Source organism: Oenanthe melanoleuca, chromosome Z (assembly GCF_029582105.1).
Source record: "Oenanthe melanoleuca isolate GR-GAL-2019-014 chromosome Z, OMel1.0, whole genome shotgun sequence".
In the NCBI taxonomy this organism is placed as follows: domain Eukaryota; kingdom Metazoa; phylum Chordata; class Aves; order Passeriformes; family Muscicapidae; genus Oenanthe; species Oenanthe melanoleuca.
Genome location: NC_079362.1, coordinates 49,006,980 through 49,027,573, shown reverse-complemented (window position 1 = coordinate 49,027,573; position 20,594 = coordinate 49,006,980). Strand labels below are relative to the sequence as shown.

The following is a 20,594-nucleotide window of genomic DNA, read 5'->3' as shown; positions in this document are numbered from 1 at the left end:
AATGGGTCCAAAACAAGCAAAGTGTGCTCCTGCATGACAGAGAGCAGCACCTCAATGCACCTGGGTAGCTCTAAGGCAGCCACTCTGCTGTTGCACTTTTCCACACAACGCTCATGGAGAAGCACTGGGTATTGACTGAGGGCACCTGTGGTGTACAAAGGTTATGAGAGTGTCTACTGTGTAAGAGGTTTAGCTTTAAGTCCTCAAGTGAAGGATCCAAACCTTTCCTCAAACTGAGAAGCCTTGAACTGAATAGAAAAAAGTGAGAACACAATGTCAAAAGGCACAGCCTGCCTGTCTCCATCCCACAGCAAGGGGGGACAATGTAAATAGATGGCATTTTGCACTGTGAGGAAACATCTCCCCTTAAAAAATTTCTTATGGATAAAATATTCTATAATGGGAACCAGCTTAGAGTCACAAATTATTTTTACCCACAGCTGAAAATGAAAATTGCACTAGTTCATATTTTCTCATTTTGAATTCCAGGAGAGCTGATTTCCCCAGTAGAGGAAACTCTCCATAGTTAGAGTATCAAATTGGCAACAAAATAGACTCTGAATGACACTGCCCCTAGGTTTACTCTTCCCCAACTTCATCACTGGAAGCATTAAATGTAGCTCAAGAGTCCCAGCATACCCTTGTATCAAACAGAATTTGAATCTGTCGGATAAATATTTCCATACATATAGCCAAATATTCACTATCTTATCACTAAATTGCAGGGGATTAACGAATTACACAGATCATGATCAAGCTGTCTCACATGTAAAACCAAAACTAAGACCAGTTTTCAAAACCGGTAAAATCCGCTGGAATTCAGGATATTGTAAAGTTGAATGTTATGTGGATGTTGACTACAACAATATTGAATCATACAATTAAAAATAATTTGGGGGGGAACAGTAATTACTAAGCAGCTTTTAAAGATGAAAACTTCAATGTCAGAAAGTAGAAGCCTGACTGATGTTTTCTGCCTGGTGTCCACTTATCTCAAGGCCTACTAGAGACAAGAGGTAGAAGAGCTGTCCTGCAGTTGTCCTGATATCCTTTCTCCTGGCAACATCATCATATAAAACAAGCAGGATGGATGTAAATAACCTATGACTGTACTGTAGTCACTTAATTTCACTGCATTTCAGTCTGTGTAAACACCTTACAAGCTGCTCTTAAACCCGTTCACGTGGTTCCAGTGGTCACTGGACAGAAACAGGACCTCAGCTGATACTCCTTATAAAAGTCTACGCACCTTGATGTACACCCAGGAAATCGGCAATATAGCACTGGAACCCCAAGGTGCAGCACTGACAGTACCCAAAGGACATGCATCCTTATCTGGCTCTAGTTTGATCACAGGGTGGGTAGGCAAGTAGGGAGCCAAGTGTTTCTTCCTAAAACAAAAACATTGATTTTAGAGCTTAGTGTTCCTGGGTTATCATATCAGGACAGTTTAATCATCAGTAGTTTCTCTTCGCCTTGCTTCCAAACACAGTCCTCTAGGAAGTGTGATCTATGCTTTCTTCATAAGGAAGTTTATTAACACAACTGGTGCCAGTGGAGGATGGCACTCAGTCTTCAACCTATCACAAGGTATTTATGGAGTTACCCAATTAAAAATAACTGTCTTTAACAAGTAAGATTATCCTCCTTTAAGGAAGTACGACTGCCCCATAGGATGGATTCACACAGCTCGTGCAGCACTTCTGTGTTCTGGACTACATGCAGTATTATCAGCCCTCAAAGTAGATCTCTTGCTCAGGAAACAGATTACTGAGTGAGGTTTAGCACACACTAGAAGGCCAACATGGAAGGCAGGGTTTGGGGATACAGGTGAACACCACCATTCATGAGATTAGACGGTGCTGGAGAAGGACACTTGCAACCAGCATAACACACCTCTCCTGTCCATTCACTCTGTACTTAAGTGAATATCTATATATATCTCTATATTTATCTATATTTATCTATATATATCTATATATATCTATATATATCTATATATATCTATATATATCTATATAAATATAAATATAAATATAAATATAAATATAAATATAAATATAAATATAAATATAAATATAAATATAAATATAAATATAAATATAAATATAAATATAAATATAAATATAAATTTTTTTTTTTTTTTTTTTTTTTAAGGAAAGGGCTAATATAGATACCCACACTCCAATAGGTCCCATTCCAGGTCCTCCTCCTCCATGGGGAATGCAAAAGGTTTTGTGAAGATTTAAATGGGAGACATCAGAGCCATAATCTCCAGGACGACACAGACCAACCTGTAAAAGGAATACCATGTTTCAAAATATTCTTCATACGCCATTTAAAACCTATTACTGAATGCAAGGAGAACAGGTTGAAAAAGATGGTGCATGTTTTTATGGTTTTTTTTTAATCATGATGCATCATAAGCATAAACTTAATGTAAATAATATTTTGCTTTAGGAATTCTTAATTACATCTGTAAAGAATGTCTTTGATAAAGAGTAGGCATACTAAGCCAATTTCAGTGAACAACCCATAAATCTTATGACACACTTCAGGGAAAAATCAAATAGAGGATAATTACTTCCGTAATAATTTTTATTACTCTTCTTGGAAATCTCCCATCTTCTCTCAAATGCTGTGCCATCTTGCATGGAAGCTGTGATATGGTCTGAACTGAGTACTGCTGTGCTGTTTTTATTGCAAAGACTCCCAGTAGTAGTAAATCTGCCTAGATTCTGTACCTGAGCATTCATATTTGCTCCATCTAAGTAAACTTGGCCTCCATGTTTGTGAATGAGGTCACACACATCTCCAATCTCCTCTTCAAACACACCATTGGTGGAAGGGTATGTGATCATGATGGCTGCCAAGTTCTCCTTGTGCTTGTCCACCTGGTGGCAGGGAGGGGACAAAAAAAAGTCATTGAGGCTCCTAAAGCTTCTCAAGAATTTATTTTAAAAATACAACCAGAGTCAGAGTGGTTTACAGATGGGAAGAAAGCCTATCAGCAGATAGTCAAAGTCATTTATAGTCAGCAAAGGATACTGGGTTCCTTCCTTCAGCCATGCCTATGGAAAAAGGGTAATTTATGAATAAATCAGAATTTTAAATCAGGGAAGAAGGCAGGTAATAGAAGGTATATATATACACACATACATACATATATATAATACTTACTTCTGGGACCTTCAGACAACCAAATGAAACATCTGGCCTTCAAGTTAATGTGAAATAATGACCATTCCCCCTACTTTCAGCAATACAGTTTCATGACTACCATAAAAGTTTGTTCAAATGTGGAAATATGTCCTGCTAATCCCTTGCATTGCAAGATTCACCTGCAGCCAATATACTTTAAATAAAAGAACAGTAGTTGCCTAGCAACATCTTCCCCAGCAGAAGTGGACTTAACTTTGCTAAAAGAAGGCTGAAAAGCAGTTTCAAATGTTTCATATTCATGAACATGGCTTGTTCATTTCCAGTACTAGCTGTGGACCAAAAAGGTCTGCTGTAAAAGAATCTACTGTGTAGAAAGACTCTTTGAGGAAATCCTGCACCAAAGAACCTCAAATTAAATCTCACAAGTGTCACATGGTTAGTGTCTGAGTGAGCAAAAATAAATTACTTATCCTTTCAAAGCACATATTCACTATTATTGCTTTACTTTACTTTTACTTTTACGTGATTCAGCTGCCAGCACTATTGCCTTCAGAGAAGAAGTGTTCCTTGAAAATCAAAGATAATTAAATACTCACCATCGCTTTTAAATGAGAGATATCAATGCTCCCATTTTTATCCACTTCAATTGGCTGAATCTTCATTCCTGCCATTTGTGCACTTGCTGGATTAGTACCATGAGCAGATTTAGGAATAAGGCAAACCTTGCAAGGAAAAGAAAAACAGAGCCTAAAGTATAACTAGTTTAAAAAATCCTAATGTTTTATGGTCTACACTCAGCTACAATCATTATCAAAGTTTTGAAAAGAAATCCTGATGGTACCAGCAAATTGCCTCTTTTGCTGAATAATGCAACTAAATTTTTTAAGAAAATCCATTAAGTTATCAGCATTTAAATACTCATTACCAAAGATTCATTTGCTGCAAAAGTCATATTTAGGGATGCAATTCCAGAATATTATTTCAGATACTCATATTAAAAATCCTTGTGCCTCAACCCCACCTTTCTATAAAACACTAATTTTTTTTTTTTTTCTGGAGTTATCAGTTTCCATAGGCACAATGACTTGAAAGGAAAAACTGCATAATTCAAAATTTCCACTACAACCTCTTCTGGCTTCCAAAACATTTTCTTCTGTAGTCTACACAAAACAAAATTTAAGACCAAAATATTTTGGCTATAGATGAGAAACTCAGAGCTACTTGCATGCTCTGTACATTTAACTTTAAAAGAAAAAAAAAATAAATTCTGCTTTATTTTCTTGATAAACTGCAAGCTGCATGATGACTCATGGAGCTGTATCATCCACAGTGATGCTGAGACAAATGTGAATACTTCAGAATAGCAGAAACATGGGGATCCCAGTGCAGCGGCAGGAAGCACTGTGCCACATCTGTAGCCATTTTTCCACACAGCTGAAATGTAAAGTGGCTCCAGATGGCCCCTGGGGCCTGCTGGGTACAGACATCATCAGTCACACATAAAAACAGGGATGTAGGGATGTGAGCAGTCCTTTATGTCCACTCTTTTTCCCACAAGAGGGCACCAAATCCAAACGCAGCCAACTGTGAGACCCTTGAGCTGCTGGTTTAATTAATTTAATCACTTTCTCCAGCCCAGGAGAAAAAAGCACTTCAGCTGAAAGGCCAACATTTTGTGGGCTTTCTTATTTTCTTATTCCTTTCTACTCTTCCCCAAGACTACCATGATTTTCCTGTAACATTTGAAATCTGTGAAGTGTGAGTAAAGTGCAAGCAGGCCCCAGGCTCTCCTCTGGGTATTTTCGGACCATAGAAAGATCCACTCAGAGAATCCCAAGGAATTTGCACAGAATAAGAGAACTGGCAGACAGACAACCAGACGACAACTCTCCAAGGAATAAAATTTTAACCTAATTTCACTTCCCACTGAATAAAACTACCCAAAATGGAGTTTGTAACTGTAGAGTGGTTGCCTTCTAGTAAGTTTGATGAGATCTGGATGCAACCAAGAAACAGAAAGAGAGGAAGACAATTCTCACATTCATTTTTAGGTGGTTTCCTCACACAGAGGCTATGTTCCCAGGAGGCCAGGACAGAGAAGCTTCCATTTTGAGAAGGCAAAAAAAAGAGTCCCAAAGCCAAGGATAAAATCAGGTTCAAATGATGTGTATGCTATTGCACTAAGAACCTTCTTCCTCCTGTTTTTAAAGCCAATTCTATGCATGTGTGAAAGAAGACGACCTAAGTAATCTCAAATTTCCAGTAAGTTTTTGATGTGGTCTCAAAGAATGCTCCTAAACTAACTTCCAGTGGGTTAAGTGGGAAGATACATATGGATAAATATTTCATTAATACATGTTAAAGAAAAGAAAAATAGTAAGTTTTGACTGTATGGAAAGGTCATCCTAATAGAATATTATAAATAACTGTGCTGGTTGTCTAACATTTAAAATCACACAAAATTGTGTTTATAATGGAGGCACACAGTGAAATACCAAATATCCTGTTAATACAGAACCCCCCAGGTCACTAAATGAACTGATTGCAGAGTTCAGAAAAGAACCCACAATACTGAGGGGCAGCATTCAAAGCAGAGTATGTGTACTGGAGGCAGACAGATCTAAAGTAAAAACACATCTAAACAACCCACAACTGTGATCTTTAGTTCTGAACCTACTGCTACTAAAAGATCTCACAGTTTTTGTGGGAAAGAAAGCAACTGCATCAAAAACTAGAAAGGGAATATGAGGAAAAAAAGTAAAAAGAACACAGATGCTTTAAAGATTACCAAAGCTTCAAAAAGACTTTTTTAAGAAGGATGGACAAATAACTGGAATCCAGCTAGGAAATTAGGATAGATAAGAATATAATAAATAACCCCAGAATTAACATGATATGTCAGCTGTGAACATGGAAGAAATGTTCATCATCTTTCAAGAGTGAGAGGGTGTTAGATGAAATCGTAAACATACCTGTTTCCTTCCTTCCTGACTTCCTATCTGGCCACCTGGCATGTGCAATGGTTGCTTGGGAATTAAAATGCCATAAAAGCATGGCCTTGCCTCCTTTGCTCTCCCTGAGCTTTGGTTGTTGAGCATGCCATTAAATGGGACACACATCCCTTTGGTCAGCCACAGTCAGCTGTCCTGGCTGTGTCTCTCCCAGCACCTTGCTGACACCCAGCCTCCTTGCTGGGAAAGGACAGGGCCAGGACAGGCAGTGCCACAGGGAGAAAGCCTTGACACTGTGAAAGCACTGCTCACCATTTGTCAAGAGATCCCTGTGCTGTGAACAGTCATTCCTCCACAATTCACGTGGAGAAAGTTAAATCCACCCCAGTCTTGGTGCAATCACCCTGCCCTGAGAGTGCCCTGTCTCATTCTCACTCTCTGTAGAAACTTTTAAGGATCCAGGTGGGAGGCTGGACTACTGAAAGCCTATCAGAGGTGACAACACAACCTAGTTTCTCTCTAGGTGAGTCCCAGCTCTTGAATCAACCCTCCAGTTCCCCCCCAGCACTCCTCCCCACATGAGCATTGACACTTACGGTTCTATGGCGCTCTCCTTTGGCATTCAGATAAGCTTTGATTGCAGCCAAGCCTGCGTACTCCCCTTGGGCTCCACTGCAAGAACACAAACTCTGTTATACAGCACACAAACTGGGAAATGCCACCACTCTGCAGAACTTCAACACTGCCCAGCCCTAACCCTTATCCATTACTTCAGGCAAGTGTCAGCAAATTAAAAGGAGCACATTCCATAGATTAAATTACAAATGGACATGCTTAAATTAACAGCTAGATGTAAATGAAAAGAATAGATGACAAAGGTTGTGCCATTTTATGGGTTTATACTATGATGCTAAATCCTTCTGGTGACTGAGTTGATCCACGTTTCTGCACTTAGCAGAGGACTCTGTGCTTGATTACAGAGAGGCAAACTGATATTGAAATGCATAGCAAAGTGTATATAATGAAACACAAAAGGTTTTTCAGCGACAGCCTAAAGCTCTTGCTGCTCGTTTTGTATTGAAACTGCTAATGGACACAAACAGGCTGTAGCAGTACTTATTAAATGCTGCTTTATTAATTTCAGTGAGCATGCAGATCTTAGGCATTCTTCAGTCAAACCTAGTGCACTAACTAGTAGTTTTAACAATTAAACACCTGGCAGCTCATGCATCTTATTCCTATTCCACATCTTTATTTTCAGTTCATAGAGGAAATATTAAAATAATTAAAAAGAACGAATTATTTAGAAGAGATGAGACAAAATAAGATACCACCTTTTTTAAACAAACAACTACTTTGTAATTTCATAATCTTGCTTTCAAGAAAAATTTGATTTAGAAAATTCTTCTGGTCTTGGTTTGCATATTTTCTTTGGAGATAAGTTTTTGGAATCATGTCTCAAGGTGCAAACACTCAGAAAAAAAGTTCCTACCTATTCGGCTGGAAGGAGATTTTGTCATAGCCTGTAATCTCACATAGATCCTTCTCTAAATCCTTGAAAAGCTGCTGATACCCTTGAGCTTGGTCCAGAGGAACAAAAGGGTGGATGTTGGCAAATTCTCTCCATGTAATGGGCTATAAAAACAAAAATATAACACACAAACATATAAAGAGTGCTGCAACAAAATATTCTACAGACAACTCCGTTCTGTTATTAAAGTCTGTGAAGGAAAGAAGTTACCTTGTGATCAATTAAGTATCAGACACCAAGTATGTTGATCTGCTGGAGGCTTGGAAAGCTCTAGAGAGGGTTCTGGACAGGCTGGATTGATGAAGCCAAGGCTAGTCATGTGAGGTTCAATAAGGTCTAATGTTAACTGGTTTAATGCTAACCTTTTAGCTTTTTATTTTGGTAATCAGATTACACATAAAGATTTGGGGTATTATAAAGAGATTACTCCCAAATCTTAGAAGTAGCTTATAGAATACATTTGCCCTTTTCTGTCTTGCTCTTTTTTTCCCTTCTCAACAGATCACCAAGTCCATGTTGATGTTTAAGCTATGGGATAGAGCAAAAGCCTAGAAGGGGCTAATGTGTATGTCTCAAACACTGACGGACAGAGAGCTGTGGAGCCGACCAAGGATTGTTAAGAGCATGCTGTGTAAATGAGCAAGAAATAACAGGATGAAGGAGGAGGTAGAACGTGGAGGTAGAACAGCACTTTCCTGGGACAACAGAGTTTGTTCTGGCTTCTGGATATAAGCACAACACAGTACAGCACAAGTGCAACAATGGACCAAAGATTGATCCAGTGGGGGGAATCAAGACCTCCAAAGACCCCCAAAGCCCTCTGATCCATTTCCAGAAAGAGCCAGAACTGTGCATGGACTATTAACTATAACTGTGCATGATAATTAATTTGCATAGGGAGCAAGAAACTTATCTCCAGGGTCAGAAAAACTTATCTATAAAAAGATAGAAGCCTCAGTGCATGTGCTCCTAGGACCCTGGACACACCATGAGCTGGATCAACGCTGGAGCCAAGACTTGTGCAGTTACTACTTTTGGTGCTTTAGGCACTAACTTTGTTGGGTTATTTTAAATGAGCAGCAGCTAATAGTTGCTAAAAAGTTAATTATTGCAGAAGCACATTAGTTTTAAAAGGCACAGTTACAGACATTAAAGTTTATGCTAAGTTTTGTTATAGAGTTTTAAATAGAAGCAGAAGCTGCCCTTGTCAGGGTCCTGGGAAGTGATGTTGCTGTGGTAGATCCTGTTTTATTTTTGGGTGTTTACTGATGACAGCGAGAGAGCAAAGCAAAGCAAAAGCAAATGGCAGTGGCAAAAAGCAGTAGCAAAAAGCACCAGCTCTCCCCAGTGCATGCTCTTATATAGAATCTTCCTAACAAGCTAAGACACCAACTCAGACCACTACTCCTTAACCTATTAGAATTCTAGTTTCTTAATACACTAGGTTACGTATAAACTATACATAAAACTTATTTTGTTTTGTTTGAAAAATGTAAGCAATATTCTCACTATAGCTCTATTATGTCTAAGCAGTGTCCACAATTATGCTCCTGGAGCCTCCATTGAAAACATCAGCATGTTTTTCAACCCTCACTACAACTCGCACTGCTACTCTGGCATTTGAACCTTTCACTTACTAAAAGCATTAGAGCTTATACTAAAACTTACTTACTGACTTACTTACTTAGCTTAAGACTTAAACTTACACTTCTACTTTATATGTGAGTGGCTTAATATACTTCAATCTATCCAAAAGCTTTAATCTCTACACTCTTTTTAAGAATTTAGAGGCCCTCAACTTACTAACTTCAACAAAGATTGGTGATCTTTCTTTCTTTGTACCTTTCTTCCACTCTTTATCTCCTACTCTCTAATTTCCTCCACTGCCTTCTCTTCAATCTGCCCATTATTCAAAACACACCACCATGGGTTTATGCTAGAAGGGACTAATTTATACCAATTTCCATGCCAAGTGTATAATTTACTAACACAACTCTAAGTTTTTTTTGTGGACCCTCTGATTTTGTTCTTTTTTTTTTTGACCAAAAGTATCTGCAAATCTTGGGTGCTGCCTTCCCTTTAAGAGTGGGATGCCATCTTTTTACTGGCATTTCTGTGCCCTTGGGTCACAACAGCCCCAGGCAGAGCTGCAGGCTGGAGGCAGAGTGCCTGGAAAGATCTGGGAGTGCTGTTGACAGCAGCTGAACATGAGCCAGCAGTGCCCAAGAAGGCCAATGGCATCCTGGCCTGTACCAGCAGTAGCAGGACCAGGGCAGGGATTGTCCTCCTGTACTCAACCCTGATGAGGCCACACCTCAAATCCTGTGTTCAGTTTTGGGCCCCTAACTCCATGAGAGAAATTAATGTTCTGTAGCATTTCTTTGGACGTGCTCCAAAGCTGGTGAAGGCTCACTAAGGTGGGCTCAAGCAGCACTCATAGGATCACAAGTCCTATGAGCAGCAGCTGATGGAGCTGGGGCTGTTTAGGCCAGAGAAGAGGAAGCTCAAGGGGGATGTTGTCACTTCTATAAAATTGCCTGAAAGGAGGGTACAGTCAGGTGGGGGTTGGTCCCTTCCCAGGCAGGAGCTGGTAAGACAAGAGGTTAATGCTGGATATAAGGAAAAACGTATTCACAGAAGGAGTTAACAAGCATTTGAACAGCCTGCTGAAAACACCTCTGGAAGTGTTTATACAATATGTAAATATGGTGATCAGGAACGTGCCAGGTTAACAGCTGGGCTTAATCTGAAGGGTGTTTTCCAACTAAATTATTTTATGATTTTCAGTAACCATTTTTAGAATGTGCTTAAAAATCCTTAATTTCTCCTACTACTTAGTTTAAACTACCCTTACTTAGAGCTGGGGATTCACATGGTAAACAGAGAGAAGCTGCCTGGAATAGTATTAGTTTTACTTAGAGGAAATATACAAGACATGAAATGGTGAAGGGAGAGAGAGAAAGCAGTGAAAGAAAAGGGCAAAGGAAACTAGTGAAAGATGAAAGTAAGAAGACAACAGGAAGAGAGCAAAGAAAGCTCATTCCAAGTAAAAAAAAAGTCATTTGGTAATCAAACAGCCTGGCTAAAAGCTCTGGCTGATTCACTATCAGCTAGAAAAATTAAGATATCTGGGGACTCTTCAGCTGGGGAAAAGGGAATTATCCTAAAAAATTGCAAACTGAAAAAGAAGCATGAATTGTCAGTCCCACCTGACTCTTTTCACCTTTCTAAAGACTTGATTTTAAGATCTGTAAAGCAGGCAGAAGTCAGGTAATTCAACAATGCTTGAGGGAACAGGACATTGATACCTTATTCAAAAAGTCATTTTCATCATCTTTTTTCAAAATGGAGTCTGCCAGATCACACACTCTCCTACTGTTGTTGCAGTCCTACTTGTGCTTTTAAGAACTTTTTCTTAGTGGAAAAGGGAGACGGTCACTTTAGCTACCCCTGAAAATGCCTCCTCAGCCTGAGTATTAGACCAAGAGCAGCCTTTACTTCTCTAGAATGACACTGGCTAGGTAGTTTGTTCATGTGGCTATCAAGTGAGACAGTATTATTGCAACTTACTGTGAGCTCAGCTGAACTATTAAGCTTCATTGTGCAGGACCCCTAAAAATACAAACACACATCAGTATTTATTGAAATACATAAACACGCAGGTAAGTACATAATTTTTTGTCTTTTCTTTTTGGTAAACACCTACCAAGGGAATCATGCTGTGAACAAGGGAAATATCTTTGTTTTCTAATCTTTTCATGTACCGCACGATATTTGTCTCAGAGTGATAGCTGGAGAACACAAAACACAGTATTATGGCAAGCAGATTAGCTATTCCTGCTGCTACATAGGAAAAGAACATAAGCAAAAAGACTGAGGATAGACATTAGTATATACTAAGTAGTTCTTTCCAAACTGGCACTTTAAGCTTGCTAGTATCAACACAAATTAAAAATGCTTACTGTTATCTCTGTAACACTATCAGTAAATATGGCATACAAGGATACCATGTCCTCAAAAAGCAGGCTGTACAATGCAGCAGATTAATGGAAAAACATATTCCCTCAGTGATCATGAGTATTGCTCTGCTCATTTATAATCAGAGAGATAACTAAAAATGGTACTAAATATCTTATTTTAGAGTAATAAGACACTGTATGAATCCAGGTACAAAACTGTCCTCAACTGACTCCACTAATAGTTTTGAAAGGAGACGCTTCAGATTCCCTAGAAATGGCAAACATACATTCAGATTCCCTAAAAATAGCAAGCATATATTCACAAACCTGTTGAAAACCTGGTGTGTCAAGAATTTGGAAGTTCTCTTAAATGGGGTGCTAAGGATGCCTTTGGTTTCCTCACCCATACCCTCAGCAATTAGCTCCTTCAACAAAAAGAAAGAGAATCAAATATTTTTACGGAAATTTCTTTTTTTGTAGTCAACTGCCATTAGAACAGCTTATGCTACCAGTTTACCTCAGGATTTTGTCAGCTTGCTTTTAGGTAAAACTCCCCACCTTTTATATCAAATGTATCTGTATATACCTAGCATGACAACCGTTTTATATTAAAACTGGGTAATTATTATGTCTCAGCAGTCCTCATCTTGTAGGTATTACTGCTAAATGCTAATGAAATGCAACAAAAATTCCAGTGGGAAAGAAATAACTGACCCCATATCCTAACCATCACAGAAGGAGTAATACCCTAAATACAAGGTGTCTGAGATGATGGAAAGATCTAAGTGCCACAACCAGAAAATGGCATTATATAAATCCTTTATTTAACACTACCTCCTTATTTAAGAGAGGATTTGAAGTTCTTAATATTTAACAAATGGTCATCATATAGAAACCCACTACACAAGACCAGTTTTGGTTTTCTTTAAACTTTAGAAACATTCAAATAGTTTAATCCACATGACCTATTATGTACTTACAGAAGAAGACTCGCAACCAAAAATCCACAATATGTCATCTAGATCTTTCTCATTTACAGTTTCATCAAGTGACACTCCAAGCTATGGATAAAAGCACCAGTAATTACTCAAAGCTGTTTATTCTAGAGACATAGTACATTTGTTTTGGTCAAGAGAAGTTTTCCAGAAACACAAGTGGAAAAAAAAATCTAGCTACCTAATAATATGTAAACATATTTATAGGCATTTATGATATATATATATATATGCATATATATATATATATATATATATATATATATATATATAAGAGATATATAAATTTATTTTATATATATATAAAAATTTCCAGTTCCTTCCTTTACTCTCCTAAACCATCCAAGTCAGGCTCAGAAACTTTGAGATTTATGACCTCCTTTCTAGCATTTCTAAGTGTTTTCTACTTAATAAGAAAAGTGCCCATTTTCCTGTGACACCCTTCCCCCTATTCCAATTTACAGAACATATTACACTTCGTGAAGACTCCTTAGCGCCAACCAAAACGTGGTTTAGATTTCAGTCTGCCCTCAAACACGGCTATAGGACCTGAATTCTGGATGTCACCTTGTATTTCACCATTAAATTTTAGAGTGTCTCCACTCTACCCCTCAGTGGCATATTTATTATGAAAAAAATTAGATAATCCTTCTAATTGGCATGCAACGCAAACACAATCATTATTTCTGGAAGTTCAGTGTGTCACTTAACAAGTTCATTCTTTATATTATCTTTAAAATTGATGGATATATCTGAGAAAATCACAAGATCTTAAATAATTTTGTTCTGTTTAGCACATGTAATGACTAGAAACTTAATGAGGAAAATGTCATACTATAAAATTTCTGAATTTATCAAAGGTTTAGAAAGTTGCTTACTCTGCCATCACTATAAATCCGAAAATTTATCTTTCTAAGAGCTGCCCTGTCCAAAACCTCTTTGACTGAGCATCCACACGTGATCGTCAAGGTATCAAAGAACAGATCATGATGCAGTTTATGACCAGCTCGCCTGAGACCTATAAAAAACAGTAAGTTAATTCTATTATATGCACACTGGATTGTTTGCTCAGGCAGTAGTTGCAGAACAATGCTATTTATCTCAAAAGTAAATGCTGTTACATAATAAAGCCAAATATGCCCATTGTGTAAAGAGCAGCAAAATCACCATCTTTTTACCAAAATGTCACGGTATATGAAATACAACTAAATCAGATTCAAACCTAAGTAATAAAGCAGATTGAGTCTAGGGAAGGTCATTCTGATACATCAAATCTGACATATATACAGCAGCAGAATTGGTATATGAATGCAATAAGGACAAAATAATAAGATTGGAATAATCTGTAATTTATTACTTATTATAATAAACAGATATTAATGGATATGAACAGAGCTTGCCATAGCAAAGACTTAAGGTTTTTTTGCAGTAGCAAGAGGTCTTCTAGCTAAACTGACAAATAAAGCATAGATGTTTCTTACAGCAATCCCTTGATTCCAAACATTCCAGTTTGGTATAGCTCCTTCTGACAGCAGCAGTAGCATTATCAGTGAAAAAAACCCCTACCTTCAGCTGTTAAGCTTTGGGATTTCAATGTTTGTAGCAGGTATGATACTCCACCCAATTTAACTGAAGTGTTTCTATTGCTTTAATATAATTTATTACCCTCCTTTGTTATGTTATTAATACTCTGCAGATTTCTGTGTGTAAACTAGGATGGTCCATCAAAGTAGATGCTGGCAAACATCAGTTCAACAGTATCATCTAGAGACTCACTCTGTAGACTTCTGTAAATTACCCAAGAAAACAGAAGCAATGCCTGCAATATCTTGTCACACAGACATCTAATTCTTGGATGTCATTACCAGAACGACACAAAAAAATCAGCTATGAATTTTGTATTAAAATAGCCTCTCTCGAGTTGAGAGAACATACATCAGCTGGATACCCCTGCCCATCCTGTAAGTTCATTTAAGAGGTAAGGATTTTAGAACAGTTTCTGTAAACACGAAGTACACACCTTCAGCCAAGATTAGAGCAGCATTGTGCACTCGTCTTGCAATGTGCCTCAGTCCATCAGACCCGTGGTATATGCCAAACATGGCTGACATATTAGCCAGAAGAGCCTAGGACCCAAACACAGTTTAGAACATTGTTATTGTGAGCAAAGACTACTTCATGTAAGTTTAGTGGAATGTTTCTTTAGCACCCAAAGACAACCACATATCCTTAGCTGAAGTTATAGCTGCTTATATATTGCCTACAAAATAAAAGGAGGGAAAAGCAAAATACTTTTATAAAACCGTAAGGACTGATTATTAATTCAATGCTATTTGAAATGTAATTGTTTTAGCAATTAACATGTACTTAAATTCAGCTCCTGCAATAAAGACTTTTGAAGACTTTCAAGTCAAGCCAGTCTCACAGGAACTCATTGTTTAGAATCAGTACAAAAAAATATATAGAGCATCACCTGAATACTAAGTAATTAAACTTCTGTCAGTAATAATAACCTCTCCTCAAAATCTGCCACAACATTAAGAGCAGGAGGAAGGCAATGATAGGAGCTAAAAAAGTTATGACTCTGTCTGGCTGGAGGTCTGTGGAAGTATGCTGAAGGTAACTATTTTGGATACTTACTTAATCATGATACTTTCCTGTAAAGATATCGCTTTGGTGATGCAATATTCTTGCATCAAATCACATAGACAAAAATATAAGTTGTGACAATTTGAATAATTAGTTTTACAATTTACAAGTTTATTTCTTCTGCCTTGAGCTGGAAATTTCAGACCATTGAATTCCCTTCTACTTTATGAAGAGTTCTGTATCATTTATAACAAACACAGCACTCAGAGGTGTTCATGCTACATGACAGACAGATTCATGACACTGCAAGAATCCAGAACTACAGTAAGGAAATAGATTGCAAAACACTCTTTTCAAGCAGACCTCATTGTGCAAAGGACTCAAACCAAATAAACAAAGACCAGAATATTTCCATTTTCTTAATTTTCTACTAAAATCTTTTTAAAGTAAAGCTAACCCATTGTTCAACTTGTTCCTTTCCAGCACTGAAAGCAAAGTGTAAGTTACCTGTGCTGTGCAGATGTTGCTGGTAGCTTTATCCCTCCTGATATGCTGCTCTCGTGTTTGCAAAGCAAGCCGGTACACTTCCTTCCCACTTGCATCTCTAAGTCACAAGTGAAAATGTTGCTTCTGTTACTTTAAAATTACAGTTTTAATGACACAGGGCTTTATCCATGCTAACCTGAAACTAGTTATCTATCCTCAGAGACAGAAGGGTGCTGGAGAGAACAAAGCATAACAAAGGACGCAATATCAAACAGAGCAAGACTAAAGATCCTCTGGATTTCTGTTTATATCATGGCTGGTAGAGCACACAGTGAAATTCTAACTACAGGGGAATTTGGTTTTTGCCTTAAATTATTGCAACTATTTTATCTGAAAAATAATATAAATTAAAAATTCCCAAGCTTATTGATAACTGTGAATGTTTTAGCTATTTTGGTTGCTGAAGTACTTCTGGATAGCCCCTGTGCTAAAGATATGCAGTCTTCCTGGTGACAATTACTTTGCATTTCAATTATTACTAGTTAGACATCTTGTCAAAATACACAGTACATCACCTTCAGCAACTATTAGAAGAGGATTTTGCACACCATTTCTCTGCTTTGTTTAAGCATAACTAAAATTTGAACTAGATTAAGTTCCTTCTAGATTATTTTGGAGTTTCACTGAATTTTCCATTTATATTTTGTAAGATTGGATGACAGAGAAAAAGGCCTAACAGTACAGAAAATGTGAAGTTAGTTTGCAAAGCTTCCTGCCAGCACAATGAATTCACTCTGCTTTTTGGTAATCTCTTCATCCCACAATGCCACAAGAACTATAGACAGTTGCACACAGATGGAATTCTTGAAGCTTGCTTCCTCAAAACTGATGGCAATTTTATTCCAAGAGTTTTCAAGAACAACACCATGGTCACCTGTTGTTCACAAAGGATGCACAAAATGGTCATAGTGTGCTTTTAATAGTTTCTTATGTATTACTAGGATCTTGGAGGGGAGACTTTAGGTCGGATATCAGGTAAAATATTTTCATATAAAGGGTTCTAAAGCATGGGAATAGGCTGCCCTAAGTGACAGCATCATTATCCCTGGAAGTGGTCAAAAAATATGCGGGTATGACTCTAGAGGACACGGTTTAGTGGTGAACATTTAGTGGTAAATTGATAGTTGGACTTGATGATCTCAAAGGTGCTTTCAACCTTAAGGATTCTAAGACTCTATGACTTCAATCTTCACTTAATGGCAGAGGAAGCCCTTACCTTGTGACACCCACCATTCTGCCCGGCATCATTCTCACCAGATTTTCCCTGACAGCAAAGAATGCTGCGTGGGGCCCCCCATAGCACAGCGGGACTCCAAACCTCTGGGAGTTACCCAGGACAACATCCACCCCAAACTCTCCAGGAGGCTTCAGAATACAAAGGGCCAGAAGGTCAGTAGCACAGCAGGCAAGAGTCTGAGAACAGAAAGGCACAAAGCAGTCAGCCTCTCTTCTGAAGGAATGGTATTTACACGGCAGCTGGGTTTTTAAATTTAGTTTCAAACAGCTCCACACCACTTGCATGGAGCTGAAGTGCAATGGTTGCAATGGTTATCAATGGCATGTAGCTGAGATGGTATCTCATTAACACTTAGTTTCTATAAACATGGTTGTTTGACACGTCAGATTGACGTCTGTGTGACCAATAAAATTTACTTTACCCCATTCTGATGAGCTCTTTCAACAAGTTCAGAAAAGTCTTCAATCTTGCCTTCAGTGTCTGGATACTGAAATAACACTCCACTGACATCCTTTCCACTGAAATCCATCTCATGAGGTAATTTGAGCTCAGTAATAACACCTGTATAACTGGAAACAAAAACATGCAGAAGACAGGATATTCAAACCACTTCCAACCCTGAAGTGATTCTTAATAAGATGGATTCATGGACTCATATATAACTATTTTCTTTAACATACAGAGAGCTGAACATCTTTGCAACACTTAACACTGAGAAAGTTTCACATCATGGTATATAGTACTGAAGAAGAATTGCATTTAATACCACCATCAGAAATACAGAGCAAAGCAAACAGAGAATGCTTAAGACACTTGCTTCCTAGTAAAAGAAAAAAAGACCAGACTGAATTCAACAGTCAAATGTATACAGTAATGCAAAAATTTAAAGGAAAAATTATGTATTTTCTTTTTATCATATGTTTAGTCTCTTTTTAAACAGCTTTAATTTCTTTGTAGCTGTATTTGATCTAGAAGTAATGCTAAATGATAACAGACTTCTGCTTTTAGTTTGCAAAGAAAGCACAGGCCAGAAATGTTAGGTATATGGCAAAAAGGCACAGATGGTAAATGATTCAGTGTAAGGGAAAAGATATGGTGAAAGATGGAGGAAAAACATTACTTTGCTCTAGTTTGGACCACTGCTATAGTTTGAGGGTGGCATCGGGCGTCTACATAGAACTTTCTCCTTTTGTTGTGTCTGTTAAAAAAAAAGAAAAAGAAGGTTTACACGTCAATATCCATGGAAATAAATCAGCTTATTTTCTAGAATTGAGTTTTCCTATGTAAAAAGGCAGTTTAAAATGTTGGGTATCACAACCCGATTAAGTGTAAGATTGGATGACGTTTCTGGCATGTTTACATTAAGAAAGTTAAATTAAGAAAGTTCATTTCAGACATTCAAATGAGAACCATACATGACAAAAATTAAACCAGATTGTGAAACAAAACAGGGAGCTAATTTCAAAAGCCATAGCAATAGCTCCACACACACACCCCCTCTTTCAAAAGAATACAGCTATGGTCTAATACAGATTTTTCAATATTGTCCTGGATAAAAAAAACAATGAACCATTCAAGCAGGTAAAGGGAGATGAAGAAAATGGGTCCTGCTCACAGCATTGGGGATAAAACTAGGTGGTCTTTAAGGTCCCTTCCAACCCAAACCATTCTATGATTCTGGTAAGACAATTCCCTATTTTTCTCTGGTAAGCAGAATTTTATGTCACACTGAGGCTTTGAACTACTGAATAGTTAGAAAGCTATTTTTACACATACAAAAATATGATTACACAGTCTGTGCTGTGTAATCACCTTCCTAATACACAGTTCTGCAGTGACCTTCAGTCACTTCTCATATTTCATTTGATTTGCAAGACCCTTTCATGGGACTTTCATGGCCCTTTCATATAGGGCCTTTCATGGCCTTACAGCAGGCATAAATGAAAATAGATTTGGATATACCAGTAACAGTTTCACTTTTAGCAACTTAGAATGATGTACTCTTCTATTATTTAAAGCTTCTTTTAATCACTGATGGAAAAAGATAATGCACATCTTCAGCTTTCATGGACACAAGAGATTCAGTCACAGTCTGTTAGATTGTGTGATAAAAGGTCCTGTGCATCTCCTGCAGAGAGGCAATGGCAGGTGGGGGAGCCCAAACAACACCCTGTCCCTACTGCTCCCAGGTGCTTCTCAGGGAAAATCAGCCCAACAGAGACCCATCTCCACAAGCACAGAGGAACAAAGAGGCTACCAGGCAGGTGGGAACTCTAATTAATTAATTATCCCAAACAGGCACACCATCTGGGTGCCACCCCCAACATGGCAAGTAGACATTATGGGACACACAGGAAGAGCATTTGGGGATCACAAACATGTCTTATTATGGAGATGTTTAGGGGGAAAATAATACAGCTAAGTGAGCAACGAGTGTAGCAAAATAGGGAAGTAAGGGGATAAACTGGGACAGCCACAAATAAATCGTGGGTTGCTGAAGCTCTTGCACCTAACTGGTGAAGCCTGTCTTCTCTTCTTGTTAAATGCCTTACAGATTCCTTTCACAGATAAGGGGACTTTGTATTCTCTGTGTGTGCATGTGTGTGTGAGTGCCACTGAAGTCAGACCACAAAGGGTCCCCGTTTCCATAGCACAGCAGCTGAAACAACCGGAGTGAGTGCCAGCAATTGGAGCAGCACATGAAGCACCAGGGTCCTTGTGTCTGTGGTGGTGTCAGTGGCAGCAGGTGTGTCTGGGTGCCAGTAGCTGGGCTGGTACCCTAGGGCAGGGCAACCAGACTCTTCCCAGTATGTTCATGTCTCTGTCATACCGGGGAAGTGGGCACAGCACTGTGGGATGTGGATTCATCAGGGTGAGAGGGAGGGATCCCTCCCTGGCCTCCAGGCAGAACTCCTTTCACTGCAGCCAGGAGATTGTTGGCCTGCTGGCCACAAGATTGTGTTCAATCTGGTGTCACCCAATCCCCTCAAAGGCCTTTTCAGCAAAACTGCTTTCCAGCCTGCCAGACCCCATCATGTACTCCATATGCCTGCAGTTGCTTCTCCTGTCAGTCCATTTTCTCCAGCCTGTCCAAATCCCTCTGGAAGGTACCATGACTGGTCTATCTGCTGATCCTCCAAGTTTTGCATCATCAGCAAGTTTGCTGAGGATACAGTCTGCCCCACCACACAGATCATTAATTGAACCCAGTGTTGCCCCTGGCTTATAGCGACTGTCCTCCACCTAGAGTTCATGTCACTGACAAGCATCCCTTGGGCCAACATTCAGACAGTTTTCCACTCTTGGAACCCAGAAGTGTGGGAGCTTTGAACTTTCTGTGCTTTCTGATAATGACCCCCAGGAGAGCACTGCTTTTGACTTGAGGCCTTGGAGAAGGCTTCCAAATTTGAGTGATGGGGTTAGAATCACTGGTGTGTAGCTAGAATAGGAGTATGTAATTTCACATAGTGAAGAGTTTTGAATTTGGGGTTTTTAGAATATAATAGTAGGTATGGGACAAGATGGAGGTTCTTGACTGTCATCTCTTTCTGTCAAACTCTTCTTCATGATTTCAGGTTGTAGTTACTGGTCACAGGTGTTTGGTTATTAGGGGAAAAGTACAAA

General features: G+C 38.6%; 1 protein-coding gene across 1 annotated transcript in view; it reads right to left on the bottom strand.

The window, feature by feature from the left end:
- GLDC (glycine decarboxylase) overlaps window positions 1–20,594 on the bottom strand; it is a 40,628-nt gene that overhangs the window by 4,561 nt on the left and 15,473 nt on the right. Inside the window, exons 5-20 of the mRNA XM_056514895.1 lie at window positions 18,091–18,168; window positions 17,392–17,539; window positions 16,950–17,146; window positions 15,695–15,791; window positions 14,619–14,724; window positions 13,477–13,616; window positions 12,584–12,664; window positions 11,931–12,028; window positions 11,351–11,435; window positions 11,215–11,256; window positions 7,606–7,748; window positions 6,710–6,785; window positions 3,759–3,884; window positions 2,745–2,894; window positions 2,182–2,294; window positions 1,250–1,391 (exon numbers count right to left, since the gene is read on the bottom strand). Coding sequence (XP_056370870.1) covers window positions 1,250–1,391; window positions 2,182–2,294; window positions 2,745–2,894; window positions 3,759–3,884; window positions 6,710–6,785; window positions 7,606–7,748; window positions 11,215–11,256; window positions 11,351–11,435; window positions 11,931–12,028; window positions 12,584–12,664; window positions 13,477–13,616; window positions 14,619–14,724; window positions 15,695–15,791; window positions 16,950–17,146; window positions 17,392–17,539; window positions 18,091–18,168 — 1,822 coding nt within the window. The remainder of the gene's footprint in view (window positions 1–1,249; window positions 1,392–2,181; window positions 2,295–2,744; window positions 2,895–3,758; window positions 3,885–6,709; window positions 6,786–7,605; window positions 7,749–11,214; window positions 11,257–11,350; window positions 11,436–11,930; window positions 12,029–12,583; window positions 12,665–13,476; window positions 13,617–14,618; window positions 14,725–15,694; window positions 15,792–16,949; window positions 17,147–17,391; window positions 17,540–18,090; window positions 18,169–20,594) is intronic.